Source organism: Cuculus canorus, chromosome 23 (genome assembly GCF_017976375.1).
Source record: "Cuculus canorus isolate bCucCan1 chromosome 23, bCucCan1.pri, whole genome shotgun sequence".
Lineage (NCBI taxonomy): Eukaryota > Metazoa > Chordata > Aves > Cuculiformes > Cuculidae > Cuculus > Cuculus canorus.
The window spans coordinates 1,918,467-1,943,665 of record NC_071423.1 but is presented as its reverse complement, the minus strand read 5'-3'; the positions used below and the strand labels follow the sequence as shown (position 1 = coordinate 1,943,665).

At 44.5% G+C, this 25,199-nt stretch overlaps 1 protein-coding gene across 1 annotated transcript in view; it reads right to left on the bottom strand.

Annotated features, from left to right (window-relative positions):
• BARX2 (BARX homeobox 2) overlaps positions 1 to 21,835 on the bottom strand; it is a 38,396-nt gene extending 16,561 nt beyond the window's left edge. Inside the window, exon 1 of the mRNA XM_009568606.2 lies at positions 21,479 to 21,835. Within this exon, the coding sequence (XP_009566901.2) occupies positions 21,479 to 21,650 (172 nt within the window). The 5' untranslated portion in view covers positions 21,651 to 21,835. The remainder of the gene's footprint in view (positions 1 to 21,478) is intronic.
• Positions 21,836 to 25,199: the final 3,364 nt, after the last annotated feature.

The following is a 25,199-nucleotide window of genomic DNA, read 5'->3' as shown; positions in this document are numbered from 1 at the left end:
CGGGAAACAGCTCCAAATGGAGGGTGGGTTTGGAGAGGAATCTCCATTCCAGGCCCTTAGCATTTGGGCTCCAAGGGAGTTTTAAGACCAGGCCACATTAGTCCCAGAGAAATAAGCACAAGCATGCTCTCCATGAACAACAGTCCTCAAACGGTGCAGGGAAGTTACTGGGATACAAGCCACCAGCTCATTTACCATATTGGTATCAAGGGATACTTCAGCTCCATTAAGCCAACTTCCATTTGAAGCTCGCTCTTTTGAACTAAGTCATGTTAAATACTTCAGACAAGTGTTTCCTCCACTGCCAAGGACAAGACTCGACTCTAGAGCTCATCGCTCGTTAGACCTAGATCCAGCAAGCAAAGTAGCCAAAAGCTTACAGAATCAAATAGCTGAACAGAATGTGTTTATCTGCAGTCCCCGGTCTTGTCTCTCAGGGGTGGAGGAGAAATGCTGCACCAGGACGACACAACTCTCAGGGTGTTTAAGCATAAGCTGCAACAAGTTTGTCTTTACTGATGACAGATGACTGTACAGCTTGGGACACTGGGGAGGAACGCAGGAGGCCAAATCCAATCCTCTGTCCAGATGGTGTCACCGGTCAGGGAGCAAGACTTGGACTTACTTAGATGTGGAAACAGATCATCAGAGCTGAGCGGGTACAGTTTAATGGAAGGCTAAGTCACATTCTGTTCTTTATACTGCTCCCTAAGTATCTCTAACTGGCCACCATCCAAGCTATGAGTCCATACGGACACTGGACTGACACGTTATGACCATTCTTATATCCTTACACATGTGATAAATAAATCCGCCTCCTCTCAGGATTTCAGTTTCTGTCCCAGTTCAAGCGTGTTCTGCCACCCATGCATAAATCAATCAATCCTTTACTTCCTGTTCTGTTAATTATTATCACAACGGCCATAAGCAAACACCACCCCAGGACAGCTGATTGGCCGTGCACACAAAAGCACTCTTCAGGTTTCTCAAGCCCACCCTTGCGTGAGCTCCAGCAAAAAGCCTGCCATAAATATCACCACCTCTTCCTCCTCTGAGCCTCTCAAACGCTCTGCTGAGTGACACATGGGAAGAGAGAGAGTTCAATTGTTTCTAAACACCAGGCTGCGTACATTTTGCCCGATGGATCTTTTGGAAAATGCTTTTTTTTCTTTTCCTCCTTGGGAGAAGAGTAGATCCGTGTTTAAAACGCACAAACACCCTCCTCTTTTCCTCCACACTGAAATGAAAGAGGAATTTCAGCAGGCACCAGGGTTAACCTGAAAGAGACCTGTCACATCTTGGCAAAGCCTCTGCCTCTCATAATCGTGGCTTATTATCTCAGGGATTGCGTTATTAATAATCTTGCCCCCATCAGGACACGTTCAGCAGAGAGGTTGGTCTGAGCTGCATGTCTGATTCTTTGATCTTGCATCTGCCCTAACAGAGAGAAAAACTCATCTCTGTTTCCTCTACAGACAGAAATAAACTCTGCTGACGATTTGGCTGAACAGCTGCACAAACAATGCAATTTAGAAGGATGCAAACGATACACGAGCAGGTTTTGTTCACAGCCTGTCTGTCCTGTGTGATTGCCAATTAAATCTGCAATCTCAACCCAGCTTTTGTGGCTGGGATAAGGAGGAGAGGCGTAAAGAGGCAACAAAGCTGAGCATAACGCACACCGCAGTGTTATACCAGGAAGCCGAAACCTTATTGTCAGAGTCTAGAGCACCCTAGAATAAAGATTTCCTATGAACCTCATTTTTTTGGTTGAATAAGCTGACAAAGACTATGTCATAGCTTCCACCGGCACAGGACATGGCTATTTTTAGTCCCTCCACATCAAACAACAGCACACTCCTGTCACCCCATGGATTGAATCTTAACCCAAACAGAATGAGTCAAGGACAGCTAAGCTTTCACCCTTTGGATGGGAAAAAAAAATACAGCCGAATTTCCAGTTTATAGAAACCTTTCATTGCAAACCATTCTGCAGCACTACTAAAAATCAGTGGTGGCAGCTTCCTTCGCAGAGCAGCTCCCTTGACATCACCAGGACTGTCTACATCATGTAAAGTTAGTCATGAACCAGAGATGTTGCAAGAATCCATAGTCACACGGCTTCATCCTCGCTGCTACCTGTAGCCGTGACTATCCAGTATGGACACGGGGAGGTGGGATGCTCATCTCGGTTACACCCCCAGGCAAGCTGATATTCCACTCATTTCAACATCTGCACTTAATTAGCGAGGACAAGGAAAGCTGCATTCGCTACTGCAGACATCATGGAAAGAACCCGTCAGAGCGCAGCATTACACACGTATTTTCACTGCGGAGTACAGCCGGTGCGTGAAAACACAAGGCAGCTATGGGGTAGGTCTGCAGCAGGGAAACTGAGGTAAGCAACAAGCACAACAGCAAATTGCTTGGTGGAGAAGGACCTAGAAGACTCCAAACAACTTCTCATCCCACCCTACACCAGGGTGCAGCGTCTGCACCAGATCTTCAGCCTGTACAGACCTGCATAGCCCCCCCAACACCCAAACCTGGTTTATAGTACCTGCAGCCCTTCCCATTCATTCCAGGGTGGGGGGGTATTGTGGTTTGGTTTTTTTCAGCTGAAACGCAAAACAAGTTTCGCTCCTATCGAAACTCTCCAAATCTTAATCTAATCGCAAAAAAAGCAGGCTGAAAAATGTCTCGAGGGTGGGCAGCCTCAGAACGGACGCACCCAGGATAAGCAGTTCCATGAGAAAAATGTCAGTCTCAGAGTTGCAAAGCCCTTCGGAGGCATGCAACCACCGACACGCTAGAAAAGCGATGACAAGGTTTTCTCAGCTACCAGGCTACCTATACCACAGCAGTGCTAGAAGGATAAGCCAGAAATTCCAGTTGGTGAGCTCTAGCTGTCCCAGTCTCCTAAGAACACGAGCCCTCCCCCAGGTCATCGGCATGGTGAGGATTTTTTCTCTTCTGATAGGAAGTCAGCCAAGGAGACACTGGTTTTATATCTCCAGACAAATACAGATTAGACTTAGAGTGGAAACATGTCTTAATTGTTTGCAAAGGTCTAAATAGGTTTCTACAGTGCTCAAATCCTGCTACTTTTAATTGTGAATTAGTGCCATTATGGACATAAACGTTAGAAGGACACCAGTTTCTGATAGCTCCAATCTAGAACTACAAACATGCCCCTAGAAATGCTTTGATTTGGGGATCTAAATGGGAGATCCTCACTCTAAGGTCTGGGGGCTTTTGAGCCAAAGGTTTGGTTATCACCCATCTCTGGTTTCTCTCAGCACATCTATTCACCTCCAGTTCTCCCCTGGCATCTGTCACCGAGGAATGCAGCATCATCATGTTCTGCAGGTACATCTGTGACTCCGTAATCTCATTTAAATAACAATCATAAAAGTCAATACACAAAAAACAATGTAGCCCTTTCTTTCTTCCCTCCACACCTGTGTGGGCGTACGGTTCCCGCTAGCATCAGAAACAACTCCAGGCTGGTGGGAATATTGCCTCATTCCCACCGACTTTATTTACCCTCATCTGCCCCATAAAGAACTAAAAGAACAAAGCTCTGTTTGCTGAGGTGAAGATTTTTGGGGAAAGAGGACGTTAGGCGTAGCATTTCCAACCCTGCTGCTGCCCTCATGTACAACCCCCAAAGCTCACTGGGCTTCTGGCTCCCCACAGGCAAAACAAGGATCACAGAACAGTTTGGATTGGAAAGGACCTTAAATATCATCTAGTTCCACCCTCTGCCATGGGCAGGGACGTGTCGCACTAGATCAGGTTGCTCCAAGCCCCATCCAACCTGGCCTTGGACACCTCCAGGGAAGGGGCAGCCACCACTGCTCTGGACACCCTGTTCCAGGGCCTCCCCATCATCACAGTGAAGAAATTCCTCCTTGTGTCTAGTTTAAATTTGCCCTTTTCCAGTTTATACGGTCACACCTACCACACAAGGCTGTTGCGTGGTCTGCAAAGTACTTAAGTGGAAGCCACAAGGGGAGGCAGAAGTGTTACTGTTTCACAGGTTGCTGAAGACGTTTCCCATTAATGGATTGCATGAGCAGCGCATTGAGAACTCTTTTGTGTCATACGATTATGAAAGTCCTTAATGTGCCATTAATACATATGTTAATAGTGAAGCAATGCATGTATCCTGTTATTGTGTAACCCACATTTCCAAAGGTACTCCTCCAATAACCGGCACGTACGCAGGTTTTTCAAACTAAAGTAACTTTTTTCTTAAGTTCTTCTAACCCACAAAGAAATTCTGCCATAGATCACCCGTGCCTGCCAATTTTTAAGTGATGGTGATGTAAAGAAATAAGTCTACAGGGAATATTTGTGATATTTCTCAAATACCAGCCCTGGCCGAGGCTGCTCAGAGCAGTGGTGGAGTCGTTGTCCCTGGAGTAGACGTGACACTTCAGGACATGGTTTAGCAGATACAGTGGGGTTGGGCTGACGGTTGGACTGATGAGCTTAGAGGGCTTTCCCAACATTAGTGATTCTGTTTGCCAGACTCCTTTATGTGCCACCTTAGATTGGCATTTCCAGGCTCTCCCTGCAGACAGCATAAGAAACAGGTTACAGTGCCAGTGTTTCCATTAACCTTAGAAATGGGGCCATGTCCCACCTGGAACACCATTAGATAATCGGATCCATCAAGCTGAATGGGTTGGCTTTGCTCAGCAATGACATAGTAGCTATGAGGGATCTTTTAAATTCTGAGAGCGAAATGAACCTGTAATTTATGTTTGGTGAACCACATAGGAAGGAGTACCTAAAGTCTAACATAAAAGAAAATCCTACTCATCGTTTCCTCTCGAAGTACCAATGCCATGCCTACAGCTGTCTCTATTTCCACACCAGAGAATCTGCTGGGAAGCCAGATCCAAGGTCTTTCGGCTCATGTAAAGCTTTAGAAAGACTTGCTTGGACACTGCAAGCAGCTTCACTGTCCCGAAATAGATTTTCTGATTAATTCAAGAGATCTTCAATTCAATTTTTAAGGTCTTTTTTCCTCCTTCCTTTACTAAACCATTCTAGAGTAATAAACTTGAAGTTAGATGGAAGCAGTGTTGAATGCATACAGCTATGGAGATAGAGCTGTTTGAATAACAAATGACTTCTGTGTCGAGTCTGTCTATTTAGACCACAAACACTCTTCCTCCAGCACAAAATGAGTTTCGGGGAGGGGAAAAAGTGCAACTGAAACTAAAGCAAAATCAGAAACTTATAATCTGATAGAAGAATTGGCTCAAAATAACTAAAGATTCCAAATTATTCTAGTCATTTATTAAAAATAAGTTTATAAAACAAAGGCAGGCTGAAATTAAGGCATTTGAATAGCCTGTTTTTTCCAAATTTATAGAGTTTCAGACTGACAACACATTCCTGCTCCTTTCCAACTTGGAGGGAACAAAAATAAAGTCCCTAAAGAAGAAGAAAAACTCCATGTTAAAACAAAGATCCACATGAGTTGTCTTTGCCCACATTAGGAAGAGGCCAAAGAAGGCATCATTTTAATTATTTTCTCCTCTTTGTGGGTCACCTTTCATTAAACTGTTGAGAATAAAACATACTCCCAGCAAGATGTTTAATATCTCATTTCCAGTGCTGCTTGGGTGAGGAGACCAAATAAAAATAAATGGCTTCTACAATAAGACACATCATTCATTGTCAGCATGTAAAACGCAGTCATTAATCACAGGAGCAACCTACTTATTATGAGTAGTCAAGCACTGGCAATACAAATGGTTATAAAACAGGGGCTTCTTTCATAATTCCCTGCCCTCGTCTCTCAATAGTTTAGAGGATTAACCCTTTGACAACGAGGGATGGGCAAACTGGTTTTGCCTAATTCCAAACCAACCTGACATCATGGGTTCGAAAGTTCGATGTGAACTCAAACATTATCGGCTGCAGTTTGTGCACAGGGGAGAGACGGTGAGAAAGAGCTCGGGGAGAGAGAAAGGCGGGCTGCGAAAGAGCAAAGTGAAAAGCCCAGCAGGGCACGGGCAGAGGGAAAAGAGCCCATTAAAGTGTCCAAAGATGGATAAAAATTGGTAATGAGCAAGGTGAAACACCTACAAGGTAATAAATGCAGCATTGTCTAACACCTATCTTAATGTGATTTATGGGGAAGTCCCTGTTGGGGAAAAAAATACAGATTTTAGTTGCAGTTAATTAATCCTCATGACAAGCATAGTTAAGCACAGGCAATCCCCACTGACCACATTACTTTGGGCTCCTCTTGCATTCTTTAGCAAAGGATTTTCGCACGACTGTAACGAAGCGCAGTTTTCCTTAGCTAGGGGGAAAGACGAGGCTCTCAGCGAGCGTATCGCTGACTCCACATCCCACAGTGATCCAAGGATGAAGCCAAGCAGGGACGGCCAAACCACAGAGCATCCACTGAAGAGTTCTCAGCTATTCCACAGGCTCTGCGAGATCACAAACTCCACTCAGGTGCCCCTGCTCCCAAACTGCCACCTATGCGGGTGTGCAGCAGAACACGGTCCTATATTTGTGGGCTGATGCAATTCTTTTGCTTTTTCTACACACCCCAAACTACTATTGACTTCTTCAATAAGAAGCGAGGATAGGGGAAATCAAGAGGTACCGGGAAAAGCAATATTTGGATGCAACCTGCAATGTGCAAAGGGTTAAATTAGAGTTTAAAATACATAAGCTTCACTGTTTACTGACTGCTATGAAGCATCTGAACGAAGAAAATTCTTGTGGAGAGAAACTAGATGAGGTATGCATTTGATTTTTTCTCACAATGTGCAAACTGGCCCCAGTTTAACCAGAGGCAATCTCTTTCCAAACACTTAAATTAACTTTGCCATCGACTGGACAAATATTTCCAATGTTTGGAGCAATTACTGTAGGCAAATGACCTACAATTGACTTTGGGGAAAACAAAGATTTTGAGGAGACAAATTAGAAGAGTTCCTCACATTTCAAGCAACGTGTCAGGCAGTGGGAACGAACATTTAAGTTTTAATTAACACAGCAGCAATAGGCAATAGCAGTTCTTCCATCACAACTGGTTTCAGATGCAAGAAACGTGCTGAACACATCATGGGCATAACTGGTTTGAGGGGAAGTGGGCTACGTCCTGGTAGACCATCAGCAAGAAGTTAATATCATTGCAGAGGTATTCAGGAATTCAGCACCAGCTCTGCTTCCTAAGAACTTTTCCCAAGATATTTCCCCTAAAGGAAATGTTTTTCTGCACTCAAAGCTCTCATCAAGGCACCACAATAAATGAAAGCATTTTCAGTACCTTTCACCGTCCAAAACGATTTTCTATCCCACAATTTACTACAGAGGAGTACCATTCTTATTTTGCAGGTATATGCGCAGAGATGGAGATAAAGAAATACAATTAGCAGGTAAAAACATCACCTCTGCTTTTGTGTTTTGAAAGGTGATACCAAAGTTAAGATCACCAAGTTAACACGAGTGAAAGAAATTGCATCTCAGCTGCATTGGTGATCAGGTAACAGCAACGCTTGGCTTTTAAACAGTTGTCAACTGACTTTAATGCATTTTTACAAGTCCTAATGTGACTAATCATGCTAATATTAAGAAGGGAGAAATAAGGTGTGGATCACACAAATCAGTATTTTTCAAACCTATTAAAGCCACAGATGATCAATGAAAGCTATCAAGTTGTCCTTATTGCTTTCATGGTAGCGTCTTTGTTCACTGATGGGGAGGCAAACAGGCAGTATTTTTTCCTGAGTTGAGAATGTGCCATAAAAATCCTATAGCAATGGTTAGCAAGGGTTTATCCTTTTTTCCAGATTAACAGTTTCACCCTTGTCTGAAGGACAGAAATTTCTGTTGCAAGCTCTTTAAAAAGAGTTGCTGGAAGTTTTAATCGATCCTGCTACGAATAAAACCACAGGGAAAACAGAAAGGGGTGCAAAAATGGTGAAACAACCATGAAAACTGTGAGATTGTGAAAGGAAGTAGTATGCGATACTGAAAACCAAGTCCATTTAGCCAGAGAAACAGCTCTGAAGACACTCCCGTGCTCCTGTACAGCTGTGCAGGCAGTCAAATAGACCTTTTTCATCCCCACCCATATCCCCATTTTCTCTCCTTCCGCCGCTCTGCAAACGCTCAGCACCTCCACGCACCACAAACCCCTCTCGCTGAGCTAGAGTGATGCCCTGTCCTGAGTTAAAACACAGATCAGGCCAATCTTTCATTTTAAACACAGCTTCTTCTGAAGACAGAAACCAAACCAACTTCCAGTCCCGCAGAGTCCTCTCGGTGCCTCTTGGCAGCGACTGGGAGGTCGCCTGTCTGTGGGGACAAATTCAGTGCACTCGGAGGGACAGGAATGACCCCAGTGAACAACTGTCCCCCGTTGCACACGCAGCTCCCCACATCCAGAGCTACCAACAGGCTTTGAGGGACAACACTTGGGATGAGAGACCCTACGCCGCTGAACAAATGCGTGCCAGGAAACCCTAAACCTGCAGCTCTGAGCTGCTCCAAACAGCGAAAGATGCTTTTGCGCTGCCGGAAAAGGGAAAGTGAGGAGAAACTCTGAGGACAGAACAAAAAGTATCAACCCTGAACTTATAAAACCTACTCCAACTGTCTTGCAGCAGGCCCGAGTTGCAATTGAAAAGATATTCCGACAACGTCACCGTATGTTGTTAAACATGAGCATATTTATAAATCCAACTTTTACCACGTAGGTTCTTTCTTTTTAAATAATATTTGGGATGCTCTACTTTGTTCATCTGGGGCAAGGACGGACATCCAGCACCTCTGCAGCTCTGGGACGGGTGCACGCAGAGTTTCAGCAGTTCGTGAGCTGATACTCACACAAGTAAGCTCTCTAAATCCTGACAATTAGATGAAACAACACAGGGATTTCAACAATCTCTTTGCAGTCATCTTTGCTGCCTCTCCTAATGCAATCACAAGCCAGCTACTCTCTGATGGACAGAAATACACGCACAGAGTCAACTGCTGCGACACCTCCTCACCGCAGACGGGTGCTGCAGGGGTCACGGTGCTCTCCATCACTCGCCCACCACAAAAAGTTAACAAATAAAATACCATCAGTCAGGGATATTAAAACAAAAGCATTTATAAAATAATTGAAGCGCTAAACCACCTTATAATAACGTGCTTTTAAATGTTTACATTTAAGGCATAATTGAATTTGACTCATTTTGGCCCTGACCCAACTATGATTTAATTGACTTCAGTGGGAGTTGGATTGGGCTCTAAGTGATTTTAACTAAAATAATCCATCAATTGTTCCTCACCCACTTCATCAGACTCCTTCCCATCACTTATGATTGCCCTGTAATTTAATGCAACAAAGTGAAACCAACCCTTCTAACTTCTGGCACCGCTTCCCGTCCCTCAGCGGACAATCTCATTGCCATCCAGCAACCTGGATCAAATCCGATCAGGGAAAGCAATGAGCAGGAGGAGGAGCAGAGATCCGAGCTGCCCGGCACGTCCTCCGTTGTTACAGAAACCTTCAAATATCAGCTCCTCCACTCCTTAGTCACCAGAGGAACAAAATGAACGTTAGCAAAGCTGTCAAGAGGAGGTTCTGAACAAAACAGACAGAAGGGTGAAATGGAATGTATTCACAAATTCACGCAATTGCTTTGTGGCCAAAAAAAATCCCCATTTGTTTCAGACTTTTCACCGTGATGTTGAATCAATTAGTACATCATTCGTTTCTATTTCAGGGCATTGATTCATCTTTTTCCTCTCTGAGGCACAGGAATAAAAGTGAGCCAGAGCGACGGGCTTTCCTGAAGACGTCTAATGTTATGGAATTACACCTACTGTGTGCAAGTAGATACTTTCCATAAGAAAGTACCACTACTAATTTTACTTCAAAGACGCCAGGTTAATCTGTCGTAGGAACCCCTATTTAAGTAAACACAAACATCTCGCACAGGTCTCCCTGTCTTGTAAAAGAGAAGATGCTGAGCTGGCAATGAGCACTCAGCCCAGAAGGCCAACCGTGCCCTGGGCTGCATCCAAAGCAGCGTGGCCAGCAGGAAGAGGGAGGGGATCCTGTCCCTCTGTTCCTCTATTGGGAGACCTCATCTGAAGTACTGTGTCCAGTTCTGGAATCCTCAACATAAGGAGATGGAGCTGTTGGAACGGGTCCACAGGAGGCTACAAGGATGATCCAAGGGCTGGAGCACCTCCCATCCGAGGACAGGCTGAGAGAGTTGGGGTTGTTCTGCCTGGAGAAGAGAAGGCTCCGAGGAGATCTTCTAGTGACCTTCCAGTACCTGAAGGGGCTACAGGAAAGCTGGAGAGGGGCCGTTCATAAAGAGGAATTTCTTCACAAAGAGGGTGAGGAGGCTCTGGCCCAGGGTGCCCAGAGCAGTGGTGGCTGCCCCATCCCTGGAGGGGTTCCAGGCCAGGTTGGATGGGGCTTGGAGCCCCTGATCCAGTGGGAGGTGTCCCTGCCCATGGCAGGAGGTTGGAACTGGATGATCTCTAAGGTCCCTTCCAACCCAAACTATTCTATGATTCTCTGATTAAGGCTTCAACCCTCTGTGCTTACACAACAGTGCCTTGTTTTTAAGGTACAAACGTAGGCAGCTGCACAGCACATGTGGCAACAGGTATCTGTACACTTGAAGCTACAGGGACCTGTTCTTCCTTCAACACCAGTTCTGAAGATGGCTATTAAAATTTAATTTACATGAAATCCAACCTCTGCAAGATGAAATCCCAGTATAAAAAAAATTTGATTTAAATCATCAGGAAGCCCAGCCATTAACTGTCCTACAGCTTGCAAGGTCATCATTAGTAGATCTATCCAAGGCCAAATATTTAAAGACAATACGATGACTACATTGAAAACTCTCTTATTTTGAAGAAAACCCACCAAATAGTAGCACGACTATCTGAGTTACAGGGCAAATACAAAAGCTTCCAATTCAAATCCTCCTTTGCATGAGCCGTCCTGTTGAAGCCAGCCAACTGACTACATGAATGAAAACCACTGGCATGTTAAAGAATTTACAAGATAAGACCTGAATGCACACATACAAACACATTTTAAGGTCACCAAAAGGTTGTTGCTCCGAATCCCACAGAAAAAAAAGAGCATTTGAATCTGCAAATTTTCTTTCGTCACGTCACATCAGAGGGAGTTTTTTTATATAGGAAATTCTGGAAAAGTGTTTTTTCTATCTCCTTCAAGAAAAAAGTGAATGTGATTTTTTTACACAACAATGAAAAAAGCAAATCGGAGATTTTGTCTGGCGGCTGTTACTTAAGGGTGGCCTTCTTTCAGGCTTTGTGTTAGAGAGAACATTCAAATATTCCGGAAATAACCACTGCCAAACCCATAGTTTTATAAAAATCTTGTACAGGGGAGACTGTCTCTTCCCCTCCATATACATCAGGATATCCTCCTAGAAAATGTCTTGTTGTCTTTCTGAACGTAATTTCTTCTTACTGAACAAGATTTATTTATGCTCTACAAAAGTGCCAACTCTGACTGCACAGAGCAGCCAAAAAAAATTAATTAGGGTTGGATTTTTTTAAAACAAAGATGTGCTGAACTGCCTTTCCACGGGGCACCCTTCGCTGAGAGATTTGCACAGACAGCTACCTAATGTCGACCCCAAGAACACTGCCACCCTCGTGAATTCTCACTAAGTCACTAAGAGCAGGATCCAACCTTTAGCATCCTCATGGCGCGTGTTCTACCAGCATCACCCAGAGCTAAAGTCTAGACGCTTGTCCCTTCTGAGGGTCCGGACACATTCAGAGGCCACGTGAGAAGCAGCAAGTATAGAACTGCATTTGCAACATTTGGAAGTGTTAACTGCAGTTGGAAGAGACTTGAACACTAGTGTGTGGGTCCACATCTGGGAGCACAGTGGATTATTTTGGGAAAGGCTGTTCTTCACCCTTCTCTTTAGTTACTTAAATGAGAGCTGAGTAGTCAAACACCTGCCCAAGATATCTGGAACTGGTAACTTGGTGTTCTTCTGAGCTGTGTTCTGGCCAAGAGCAATGGGGGAAAAGATGCCAAGAATCAGTCAAAAAGAAAAGTTATATGAGAGGAAAATATTAAGTATTTACTGTGTTAGTCAGGTCCTAACACCAAATCTCTATACACTTTTAAGACATCATCAAAATGTAGCTTTGGGAATTTCACGTCACTCAACAAGGGCTCTCAGCGAGATTCTCCTAGAGTGCTAAGAAAACAAGAAATCATAGATAACTGAGGGGGCGGGGAGGAGAAACGCATCTCCAATATTTCTCTGGATGGTAATATCAATACAGCCTCATAATTTATTGCCACTAAGCCTAATCCGAAACTCTCATATTCGTCTCCGTGGTGGGAGCGATCAGACACACCACAGCACAGAAACTCTTCCCCTTGGAGCGAGAAACGCGAGTCATGCAAACAAGGGACACTGTCGTGGGTAAATCGGTGTGTGCGACACTGCTGAGCCCGTCAGCAGGAGGCAGAACCCGGTCTGTCTCATCCGACTCTCATCATCTGCTCCCCGTTGAGTGACAGGGCACGTAGGACACCTGTGCCCAGCTCCCGTGAGCTGTTTCTTGTGATCCTGCTCTGGTAGGGACTTATACAAATAAACCAGGTCCTAGACTTTCCAGGGAATATTACTTCCCAGCAAGCGAAGCTGGTGTTGGCGTGTTCTGGCTTCCGCAGTCCAGCTGGAGAACTCTGAAATCAAACTGACTGAAAGCGTTCGGCAGTAACTTACTTTCATCAAAATTAGGGGGGAAAAAAGACAGACAGTTTTGCAATACAGAAAGTAACTTCATCACTTTGCCAAGTGTCTCATAGAAAAAAAACAGGAAAGCATTATAAAGCTTTGTTTCAGCCCTTAGAAGATAGGTTTTCAGTGTTTATCCCAATTTAAGTATTCTGATTTCCACGCCCACCTCCCCTGCTTTTTAAACTTTTAACTTGCCAAAATAAATCCAAAACATTTTGCTTCGCTCTGATCTGAAAAGGACAACTGATCATTATTTCTTCCATCCACCAGCAAACCAAAACAATCCATTTTCTCACTGCTCCTATTATTTTCACTTTGTGCTGTGGGCACAGAAGTAACAAAGTCAGAAAAGCAGAGACTTCATTCCATCATCCGAACTTGCTTTCAAAACTCCTATCAATGTCAAATCCTTTCTGAAGATGCGCTCCACTCAACGTACCACCAAGACTATGATACAGTGACCTGTCCTTCACCATCCTCTAAGCTGGAAGATAAACGTAAGGCTCCATACAAGTAACGACAAGAAAAAACACAGTGTCTCCTTAGCTACTGCTCTGCCTTGTTCCCCGTAGCCAGCGAGCGGACTGGGAACTTCATACAACCCACGGGCTCCAAACAAGCTCCCTTCTTTTGCTCCAGCTTCCCCAGTGAATATCCATGCCCTTGCTCATTCCCCGCTGGTACTGAAGGCAGCAGTGCTGGGGGGGGATTTATTCTTCCAGACTAATCTGTTTTTTCTTGCATTTTACAGCAGCAAGATGAATAAAAGCCATTAAAATAGCCATCACAACAACTTGAGCGCGGTGGCTCCATGTATTGCTCAGTCCATCTCCACGAGCAGAGTCCAGCTACAGCATCTCAGCCTAAATCAGGGCGCAGATAGATTTAATCTGCAAGCATCAAGGCTTTAGAAAATAAGATGTAGGTGTCAATTTTCCCAGTGGAACTCCATATTCATTAATACCTCCTATTATAGCATTCCTCCGCAATGCTTATTCACGCTTAACCACAACCACAACGCTGATTACCTTCCACGGTCGGTTTAATTGCAATCGCCAGGATGTGATTTTCCGTTTTGTTCCATGGAGTTTTGCCTTTCATTAATTTATTTCACTCACTATGAACTCTTCTGAGATACAGACAGCAAAATTCAGTCTCGATTCCAAATTTTTAATACTTAGCATTGGAAATTCTTCAGAGACAGACCTTCCTGACCAGTTGCAGTGAGACCCTTTTCATGTTCAAAATCCGATCCGGCTTTCCTTCTGAAATTATAATATTGGATCTAACCTGACAAAGAAAATGAATAGATTCTTCTCCGAGTATACAGTTATTAGCCAAGCCCATTATTATCCCTCATATGCCGCTATTTGGCATTTCTGAACTACGTTTTACACTAAAGACATAAAAAACATGTACAAATCAAGGCAGACATCGCTGAAAAATGCAAAGCTCTTTTGATTTAAATTTTGTGCCCACTCTTCAGTAGTTACAGCTTAATCCTTTCAGAGACTGCAGCGTTTATTCCATTTACCTCGTCTGATAAGCTGCTCTCGGGCGTGATTGCTACAGAAAGGCTTTTCTCGCAGGGCTAATATGGACATGGAGCTATTTGGCTGAGAGTTTTGTGAAAACTCAGGCTCTCTTGAGGCTGCAGCTGAATAAATGACGGTATGGGAGCAGGGAGGCCGTCCCAACAGCACATGCTCTAGGTTTCCAGAAGAGCGCTCCAAGAGATCAGCGCAAATACGACCGCATCTTCTGGGATCTGCGTGCAGGAATATCACCATTGATTTATATACATTTATTAATAATAACCAGTAACACCCTAATACTGGATCAGAGACACCTACAGAAGCAAGGCTTTGTGTTTTCCTAGGAGAATCGATTTCCCTTGCCATTTTGCCTTTTCTTTTTGCTTTTAAACTATAGAATTACCCTGGTCTTTGGAAGTTAAACCAAATAAACATAAGGAGTTTATAAAGGATCTTTTTTTTTCATCCTATGCTTGCACAGATAATCCGAAAACATCCCCAACGGTATTGCAGCAATGGAGATTTCCACACAGAGACACTTAGAGCTTTACAATTTAGGCTGGCACCCATCGCTCTGCTGCCGTATAAACAAATGCATTCGCTCTGGCCGCTTCCCTCAAGAAAGACATTTTGGGACATGGACCATTCTCGTGGACCTCATGAGTCCTCCAGTCCCAGCTCCTGCTACCGCTGGGACGTGTTTGAGACACGTTGGTCCACTGAGTACTCACTTCACACACCACAAAACTGAAAGAGGAGATTGAGATGAGATGAGATCTTAGGAAGAAATGTTTTGCTGTGAGGGTGGGGAGGCCCTGGCCCAGGTTGCCCAGAGCAGTGGTGGCTGCCCCATCCATGGAGGGGTCCAAGACCAGGTTGGATGGAGCTTGGAGCCCCTGATCCAGTGGGAGGTGTCCCTGCCCATGGCAGGGGTGGGACTGGATGGGCTTTGAGGTCCTTTCAAACTCCAACAATTCAATGATTATATGAAGACCAAAACTCTGGCCAACACCTTGTGACAGCAAAGAGGATGCCACAGCAACCCTTGAACCTGCAGGGTCCTGGGGGACAACAATTCCACCCCAGCTGGCAGGAATCTGGGCACACCCACGTTTAAGTTATCCTGGTAGAGGGAATACCCACAACTTCATTTCATTTGCTTCATTTCATCGGATTAATCCAGCTGTTATGTTTCAGATAACATGCTTTGAATGGAGGGCATCTCATTTTTCCCTGCTTTGGGACATACACTACGCGGATTCCTTTTTCCTTTCCCACAGTGCCCTGCTTTCCCCCAGGAACTCCGTAACAGTATCCGTTCAATTTAAAGGTAAAAGGTTCAGCAAGTATTTGAGCCAAAGGAATGGCATCCACCCCAGTTTCAAGGAATGCCCAGAGCAAATCCAAACCTTGTCCACAGCGAGGCCTTTTCTAACAGAATCAGAAGGAATCTTGTTGTAAGGTCACACATAAAAACTGAGCTGTTTTAAGATGCAATAAATCTCCTTTCTCACCATGGTTCCCTAAAAAGACTGACAAGACGGACCGAGGACCAAGACTATCAAAGCTCGCGCTTTATCGCACAAGCGGTGACTCCCCACCAGCCCCGGTGGCTGCAGGCATTGCTGAGCTTAATCCAGAAAATATCAAATATATCAGGAAAATGACAGCTCAAAAAAAAAAAAAAAATCCTTGGGATAAGCAGTTCCCAATTTCATCGTAAAATAAAACAACGGAATGCAGACAAAAGAACTGGAAAAGAAGAACTCCAATTTTGAACAATTCCACACTAGATATCCGCCTACATTAAAACCCCAACTGCAAAAATAGGGAATGAGGTCTGAGCCTCACCCACCCCCCAATCCAAAACAATAATTTCAAGGAAGTAAGTCATAATTGTTCTTTAATTGTTCCTAATGTTCTTTAAAGGCAACTTGTTCCACAGCTCAGCAAGCAGAGCAGCGAACTTTCAAAAAGACGTAAACAAGCTGAGAAAATTGAAGTTAAATCCACTTGCAGAAGCTGTGCCACTTTTAAACCTACACAGAGCAGTACAATTCCCCTTATACACATAAATATTTGATATCGAAGCAGCTAATTCTCTCAGAAGACACGTAAACCCCCACCAATTGAAGGATCTTTGTGCTTGTAAAACTACGCTCATGCAAGACATTGTGATTGTATCACGGACAAAAGAGCAAGCAGCGCAGTCCGACCCAAGATAGGTACCACGAAATATCTTGGTGTAGAATAGGAATAAATTACACTGATGCTCGTTGGGATTCAAGTTTTAAACCACTAAGATAACTTCAAATCTGAGGTATTCCGATGAGCTCCAGAATGGAGAAATGAATACACAGCATAGATAAGTAATTTGCCTACGAACTTCGCTAAAATAAACTGAAAACCCTTAAGAAGTTCCTCTTGAAAGAGAAAATGTGATTATTTTTCATTCAACCATCTTAATTTAATTGCGATACAAATAGCCGGACATACAAGACCAATATTGTTATCAGTACATTATGCCGTGAATTCTACTATCACCAGGGATAACACAGCTTCCCCCCACTCCCCGGCCGTGACCACCCTGGTGTTTCTTTTTCAAGCTTTTTTAGTTACTTTGACAAATATAAAACATTTCCAGTTTGGCCTCGTAACATTATACACTGACAACGTCCTCTGGTTCTTTATCACGCCCAAAACTACAAATATGTTATTTGGACTTGAATGTATCGCTAAAGAAAGATTTCTTTAAATCCAAGAAACAAACCTGAATTGGTATAGGTGGCTACAAATATTTTTAAATGTAAAATTGAAAAATAATATAAAGATAATTTAAAAAGGACTCCGCTCAGTTGAAAAGCAACCATCAGAAATCACTGGAGCAAACCACATTAACACTAATTATTACTTATACAAATTAATTAGCTATGACATAATATGAAAAGCCAATAAAAATATAAATGTCACGCAACAAAATAATGTTTTCACTAAGTCATCACAATCCCAAAAGTCATAAATCAAAGGGATATTAACCACTAGCTGAAAATATTTCAGTTTAAATATCATTTCTTAATCACAGTGGCTCCGAACCCGGGTTAGGTTTTGGTTACAGATCCAGTAACGAGTGCAGCCTCATTTATTTGGCTCAATAAACGCCACAATACATGGTCATGCACCAAATTTAAGGTAGCGATGGATCCGTTTCACAAGAAATCACATTTTCTCCCCGAAGGAAAATGTTGGTTGGGGCTTATTCCGACTTTTCGCAACGGGAGCCTCCCCAGTGGGATCGGCGAGCTTCCAAATGCTCCTTACAAATAAAAGCCAACCTGTGACTTCACGGTGCACGGGGGCCCGAACTCCCTCCACCCCCAAACTCCTCTATTTGGTAATTTTATTTTATCCCACTTCAGCTGCACAGGTTTAAATACTCCGTGTTTAATCACAGCCAAAAGAAAAAAAACTATTTCCCATTCAGTCACCAACACTTTTTTCTCCTCACTTAACACAGGATGTTGTCAAAACACACGCGCAACTGCCGCGTCTTATATCTTTCAGCTCCAAATAAATCATAAAGGCATCTCGGGCTTCCCTGCCTTCACCCAAGACGAAAGCACTATTAACCCTTCCGCCCAGGAAAACAACTACAAAATTGGACTCCTGACTCGAGACAAAGCCGTGCTGCTCTGCAGAAGTTCAGCTGAAGTAACTCATCACCCATTACTGTTCCCAACACGCTGAGTCTCAGCTATGACCGTACCGGCAAGAGACATTTCTTTGATTTAGGTGAAGATTCAGTTCTTTTAGACCACAAAGAAACTAAGTGCTCGGTCCCTTCCCAATTAACTCAAGAGACAAAGGGAACTCAGGCAGCAAGCTCAAAGCCATAGTGCTGTACTCCTGTAGTCTTTGCTCCACAAGTGGTTTGGATTTATTTTGGCGTTGGGTTTTTTTTTTTGCTATGCTTTTTATTTAAAAAAAATAAATAAATCAGATTTGCATTGGATATTTCTCAAATTCTTTCCTATTTCATTCTCTTTTCTGGTATTTTCCATTACTTGGATAATAACAGAATTTCCTCTTTCATAACAAAAACAAAATCCCATTACCCAATACATCTAGGACTTCAATCGTACCTACCAAGCAGGCTTACAATTTGGAAGCATGGACTCTTGTAGCAGTTTCTTTTATGTTTTTAATCCCGCAAGCAAATCTCTCTGTGCTTCCCTTCTCAAGCACTGCAACTCCACAAAGCTCATTCCGTCAGAAGCAGGTGCTCACAATCCACATAAGGACAGGCTGGAGCTTGGGCTAGAAACACAATCTCGAGGGCAAATTCATTAAAGAGCCCAGGCACAAAGAGAAATAAGGCTTTAATTGAACAGAAACCGCAAGAGTCATGCTAGCATCACTCGGAATCCACTGCTGAATCATGAGAGGATTATTAATGGTTATTTAATGAATATATATGTCTTGCAAAGACAAGGTTTGCTGCACTTGGCACAGAAATACTTATTTTTAAAAAAAAGCCTCTTTTCCCCCTCTATGAGGGTGAGGAGACTCAAACAGCCCCTGGGAATCATCCCACCTATCAAAAACGCTGAGGACCCCTTAGCCCGAATGTGACATTCAGGTTGTGTTGTTTGATGCCGTCCAGGATCTTGGTCAATATTCCGGTTAATATTCCTTTTGGGTGCTAAAAGGATCTTATTTTTTTAACTCTAATACCTCTTTCTGTACAGGAGACAGCAGATATCTCTCTCCTCTCCCTGGTCTGTGGAAGCCAGGCTACCGACCGAATCCGGCCTCACTGCGTAACCGCTTGCTGCCACACTCTGAAACCACTTGGGACTTTCACGCTTATTTTGGCCAAGCGCAGAATTTCGCTGTCTATGCAGCAGCAAGGGATCAGCTCAGAGAAATTCCCTTGTCAGCAATATTTCGATTAACAACAAGATCTCCTGGTATAAAAATATATCAGCGATTCGTTAAAGAATCACCGAATAGTTTGGGTTGGAAGGGACCTTAAAGATCATCCAGTTCCAACCCCAAAAGACGGCAAGGAACACCACGCACAAATCGATCGGAGGAAATAAATGTTGAATAAGGATCACACTGTTGAACGACTTCTTCCCAAAAGCTGGTCTTAATTGTGATTGGCCACTTAATCACTTCTGGATCGTTAATAATTCGTATTTACAAAATTAATATTGACATTGCAGGAAGACTTATGCTTGGGCCAAGGGTTTACTCCGCTTGTCAAACTTCTCAGGAACCTAACAGTCCGTTCTCTGTTAGCACAGCTCCATTAAAGACTTGAAACATTCCTTTTTATTTACACTCAGCTAAGCGTTGAAACCAAAACACCGAACCTAAGCCAAAACGCAAACCTTGAATTTTAAAACACAACTTAAAAAGGAAAATGAACATTCCCAGGAAAGAGAAAGGAAAAATAGATTTTTACGACCTTGAAAGATCTTTTTTTTTTTTTAACCAGGAATTAGTCCTTTACAAACGTTTTTCAGTAGTTCAAAGCCTTTGAAGCACGTATTTTTAAGTTTCAGTGTCATCATCTGATTCCCTTAAGACAACGGTTGTCACACTGTAAGCGAGACCTTGCGGGACAAATACGAATTGGGAAAACTGTGTGTTTCACCAGAAAAAAAAAAAAAAATCAGGATTCTTTTTTTAAAATCTGAAATGCATTATAAGTTGGGGTTTTTTTTAACATAGATTTTTTAAAGCTGACTTTACACTAATCTGTACGAGATTCAATAACGCTCGTAGCCCAGATGCAGCCGCTCCTTTTGCTGGATTTAAACTAGTGGTGTCTGCCTGAGACAGAGCCTGGTTTGGGTTTATTTATTTATTTGTGATGTCTATGCCTGCAAAGTCACCAGAAGCGGTTTCACATCACCTCTGCTGGAAACGGCCTCACTCCTTGTGGAGGAGGAGGGAATTTAGGGTAGGAAGCACTATCTAAATAGCATTTTTTCCTCTTTTTTTAGACTCTCTATTAATGCCTTTGCAGTTTTGCAGGTGAAAACGAAACTCAACGGTGTGAGCGAGCTCTTTGAAGGCCTGCGTTCCCGTTCCCTCTGTATTCCTGGCACTGGATCTGGGTGGGATCAGCCTGAGGAAGACGAGGTCTCCGTCCCACTGCTGCATCCCACCGGGAGCATTTAAGCATCCTCCTTCCCTAGAGATTTAACAAGCATCCTCCTGGTTCCCTTGAGATTTAACAGATATAAATAGCTTCCCCCCTACCCCCCCCTTATTTTTGATTTTCTATTAATTTCTTTGCAGTTCTGCAGATGGAAATGAAACCCGATGGTGCGAGCGAGCTCTCGAAAGGCCCGAGTTTCCATTCCCTCTGCATCCCTGGCACTGGATTTGGAATTGCCCTGAGGAGGACAAGGGCTACATCCCACCGCTGCATCCCAGGGGAGCAACTGGACATTTAAGAGTCATCCTCCTTCCCTAGAGATTTAACAAACGTCCTCGCCTTTCCTGTAGATTTAACAGATTTTTTTTTCCTCTTTTTTTTTTTTGGGGGGGGGTGACTCTTTATTAATTTCTTTGCAGTTCTGCAGATGGAAACGAAACCCAACGGTGCGAGCAAGCGAGCTCCCATTCCCTCTACATCCCTGGCACTGGATCTGGGTGGGATCACCCTGAGGAAGATGAGGGCTGCATCCCATGGGATCAACTGGATATTTAAACACCCTCCTCACTCCCTGGAGATTTAACAGATTTAAATAGCTCCCCCTCATTTTTGATTCTCTATCAATTTCTTTACAGTTCTGCGGAAGGAAACTAAACCTGATGGTGCAAATGAGCTCCTGGAAGGCCCGTTTTCCCATTCCCTCTGTATCCACGGCCCTGGGTTTGAGGAGCACCCCGAGGAGGATGAGGGCTGCATCCCACCGCTGCATCCCAAAAGCGGCATTTAAGCATCCTCCTTCCCTAGAGGTTTAGCAAGCATCCTGCCCGATCCCTGGCGATCTAACAGACTCCAGGCTTCCCCCCGTTCCCCGGAGCTTTGGCATCCATCCTCCCCACCCTTTGGAGAAGGCAGGATGGCTCCAACCTCCCCACCCCTCCCCGGGATGGAGCTCGGGATACAGCCGTTGCGGCTCTTACCGGCGCAGGAGTGCAGCGGTTTGGGACGCACGAGCAGCGCTGGGCAAACGGAACCGAGGGAAAGTTTTCCTAAGTAATCGCAGGTCTCCTTGGCCAGGATCTCGTCGATCATGAAGGTCTTGTAGCGCCTCCTGCCTGCCCGGGCTCGGCCGGGATGCTGCGGGCAGTGCATGGCCGGGCGCTCGGCGGCCGCGGGGCTCTCGCTGCCCCCCGAGCATCAGCGCCGGCCCCGCCCGCCCCGCTCCCTCCCCGCTATATAAACCCCACGATAACCATCTTTTTTAGGACGGCCCGGCTGTCAATCAGGGAGCCCCGCGGCTCCCGGCGAGCGGCATTGTTCCCGTGCGCCGCCTGGGAGGATCCCAGCCCTCTCCCCTCCCTGCGCGCTATTTTAAGGCACTGCGCTCCGCGGCTTGCTCTTTCCTCCTCTTTTTTTTTTTTTTTTTTTTCGGACTGGAAAGGCTCCAGATTAGGGCTGGATATTTTTTCCCCCCTCCTTTCTTTCCCCCCCCCCGTCTATTCCCTCCCCCTTCTCTTCCCTCCCCAGCCTGTAATTAGTTTAAAAAAATTAAAAGTGCCTCTTCTCCAGCCCTACAGCTCACTCTGATCGCCATCGCACCTATTCCCAAGAACTCCAAAGGCTTCAGGTTAGGGCTGGATACTTCCTCCCCCCCCTTTCTTCCCCTCTCTCTTCCCTCCCCAGCCTGTAACTAGTTTAACTCACTAAAAGTGCCTCTTCTCCAGCCCTCGCAGCTTCTCCCATGGCCATCACACCTATTCCCAAGGACTAGGAAGGCTACAGATTACGGCTGGATTCCCCCCCCCCCCCCCCCTTTCTTTCCCCTCTTTTTCTCACCCCAAGCTGTAACTAGTTTAAATAATTAAAAGTGCCTCTTCTCCAGCCCTCGCAGCTCGCTCCCATGGCCATCACACCAATTCCAAGAACTAGGAAGGCTCCGGATTAGACCTGGATTTCCCCCCACCACCACTCCTTTCTTTGCCCTCTTCTCCCCCCAGCCTGTAACTAGTTTAAATAATTCAAAGTGCCTCTTCTCCAGCCCTTGCATCTCACTCCAATCACCAACACAAGAATAGGAAAAGCTCCAGATCAGGGATGGATATTTTTTTCCCCCTCCTTTCTTCCTCCTCTCTTCCCTCCCCAGCCTGTAACTAGTTTAAGTAACTAAAAGTGCCTCTTCTCCAGCCCTCACAGCTCGCTCCCATGGCCATCACACCTATTCCAAGAATTAGGAAGGCTCCAGATTAGACCTGGATTTTTTTTCCCCCTCCTTTCCTCCCCCCTCTTTTCTCTCCCCAAGCTGTAACTAGTTTAAATAATTAAAAGTGCCTTTCCTTCAGCCCTTGCAGCTCACTCCGATCACCATCACATCTACTCCCAAGAGTAGGAAAGGCTCCAGATCAGGGATGGATATTTTTTCCCCCTCCTTTCTTCCCCCTCTCTTCCCTCCCCAAGCTGTAACTAGTTTAAATAATTAAAAGTGCCTCTTCTCCAGCCCTCACAGCTCACTCCCATGACCATCTCACCTATTCCCAAGAACTAGGAAGGCTCCAGATTAGACCTGGATATTTCCCCCCGCCTCCTTTCTTCCACCCTCCTTTCTCTCCCCAGCCTGTAAGTAGTTTAAGTAATTAAAGTGCCTCTTCTCCAGCCCTCGCAGCTCACTCCGATCACCATCACACCTATTCCCAAATAGTGGAAAGGCTCTAGATTAGGGCTGGGTTTTTTTCCCCCTCCTTTCTTCTCCCCCTCTACCCACTCTTCAGCCAGTAATTAGTTTAAAACATTAAAAGTCCCTCTTCCTGAGCCCCCGTAACTCGCTCAGATCGACACCAAATCTATTTCCCGGTCGCAAAGTGCTGGAGAGTGGCAGCAGGGGGGCGAAAAATACTATTTATAGGTGCCTGGCTGAAGCCAGTGCTGCCTTCTCCAGAGCAGCGTTACTCAGGTCTTGGGTTCAGATCATTGGATTGCTGCTTATTTTGGGTGGATTTGTGTTACGATGAGCTTGGAGCCCCTTCTACTGAGGACAGACCCCGCGCAGCTCGCGGGTGCCGAGTTTCCCCGCTCCACCAAGCTCTGTTTGTGGCCTCTGCAGTGGCGCCCTGGAAAACTGCTCCCAAATGGGATTTTAGCCCACTTGGAGCACAGGAATCACTGGGATATCTTACTCAGGAGAAGGCGTTTTGGGAGGAGTCCTCCCGATGAACCGGTTGCTGCATGGTTTTCCAGAAACCACAGCCAGCTCACAGCTCCGTGTGGCCGCAGACTTTAAATAAGTAAAGAGAGGCTCATCACGGAGATGTGCCACACCCCAAAAAAATTACCTGTAGGCTTCATACAAGGATTTAAGTATAATCTGCAAAATGCTATCAGCCACCCTTTAGTTTGGATGTTCTGGTGACCCAAACACCAGGTTTTACTATGGGAAAACTCAGTCTGTTTTGGTTTTTTTTTGGCAGAAGGCAACAACCAACTCAAACTCTCAATTTGAGCAACTTTTGTTTGTCCATCTATATTTTCAAAAGCCCTTGAAAATCCATAAATTATCTCTAATCTCTTTTGTCAAAGCACCATTTCTTTCTCAATTACAAGTATCATTTGGCTTTAGCTCCAGAGATTCATTTGCCGACCTGAAGAGCCCTAAAAGCAGAAAAAAGATACTCGCATTGTCCGCACACTGTCAAAACTGGGAGGCAGACGCAAGGAGATGTAATACTTTTGATCTATCTTCCCAGCTTTTCTCTTAAAAACCCATTACGTGGGTTTAAAAAAATAGGGCACTGCAAATTGTATTAAAACAAAGATAAAATAAAGTGTTTTGCTCGCTGAGCCATTGGAATGGCATTCTCAATTAAACTAAATTGGTTGGAAATGGTTTTAGTTCTTTTTATTTTGAGAAACTGAAGGGATCTTACAAACAGGAATTTAACTACAACAACAACCACTAAGGAGGTCAAGGACTTTTCCTCCTCGATGATATCACTACTTTTAAATTACTTAAAGTGTTGCTAAACAAGCAACAAATATTTAAGGAGATTTACTGACTTCATTATGAAAGTAGCTTTATGAACACTCACTTCTTAATTCAGACAAAACATTTCAGGAACATACATCCATAATTTTGCTGCTGTTTTAGACTTTTTTTTTAAGCAAGTAAAACAATTACCAGTAACTTTAACTCAAGCAACTGCTGCTTGCTGGCAATTACTGCAAAGAATATTTCTGAAGCAACGCTACTGATTTAAATCCCAAGACAGGAGAAACCAGCAGCCATCGGCATTCCACTGTCTTTCCTCAGTGGCTGGGCAGTAGCTGCAGCTCCCCTGCCCCCTCTCCAAACTCATTTTGCATTTACTGGCTTCATAAAACCTGACAAGAAGCAGCAGAGGAATGTTTCCTAAATGGAGAGTGCAATATAGATGCTGGAAGTCAAAGAGGGTCTTCCGTAAGCCCAACTAGATCTATCCCAGAAATCAAGAGGGGAGGAAAACCATCAGCTGTCTTAACTCGCACACAACTGACCGCAAGGCGAGCGTCTCCCCTTGCCTCGAAACATTTCTTTCTCACATCCAAAGGATTGGATATCTGGGGATGGGGGGCTGGCATCACCATCCACACTTGGGAAACTCCACTGCCCTCAGCAGAGCCCAAGGAGGTGAACGTGCAGGTGGGATTACAGCAGCCTGGGGCACCTCTGGA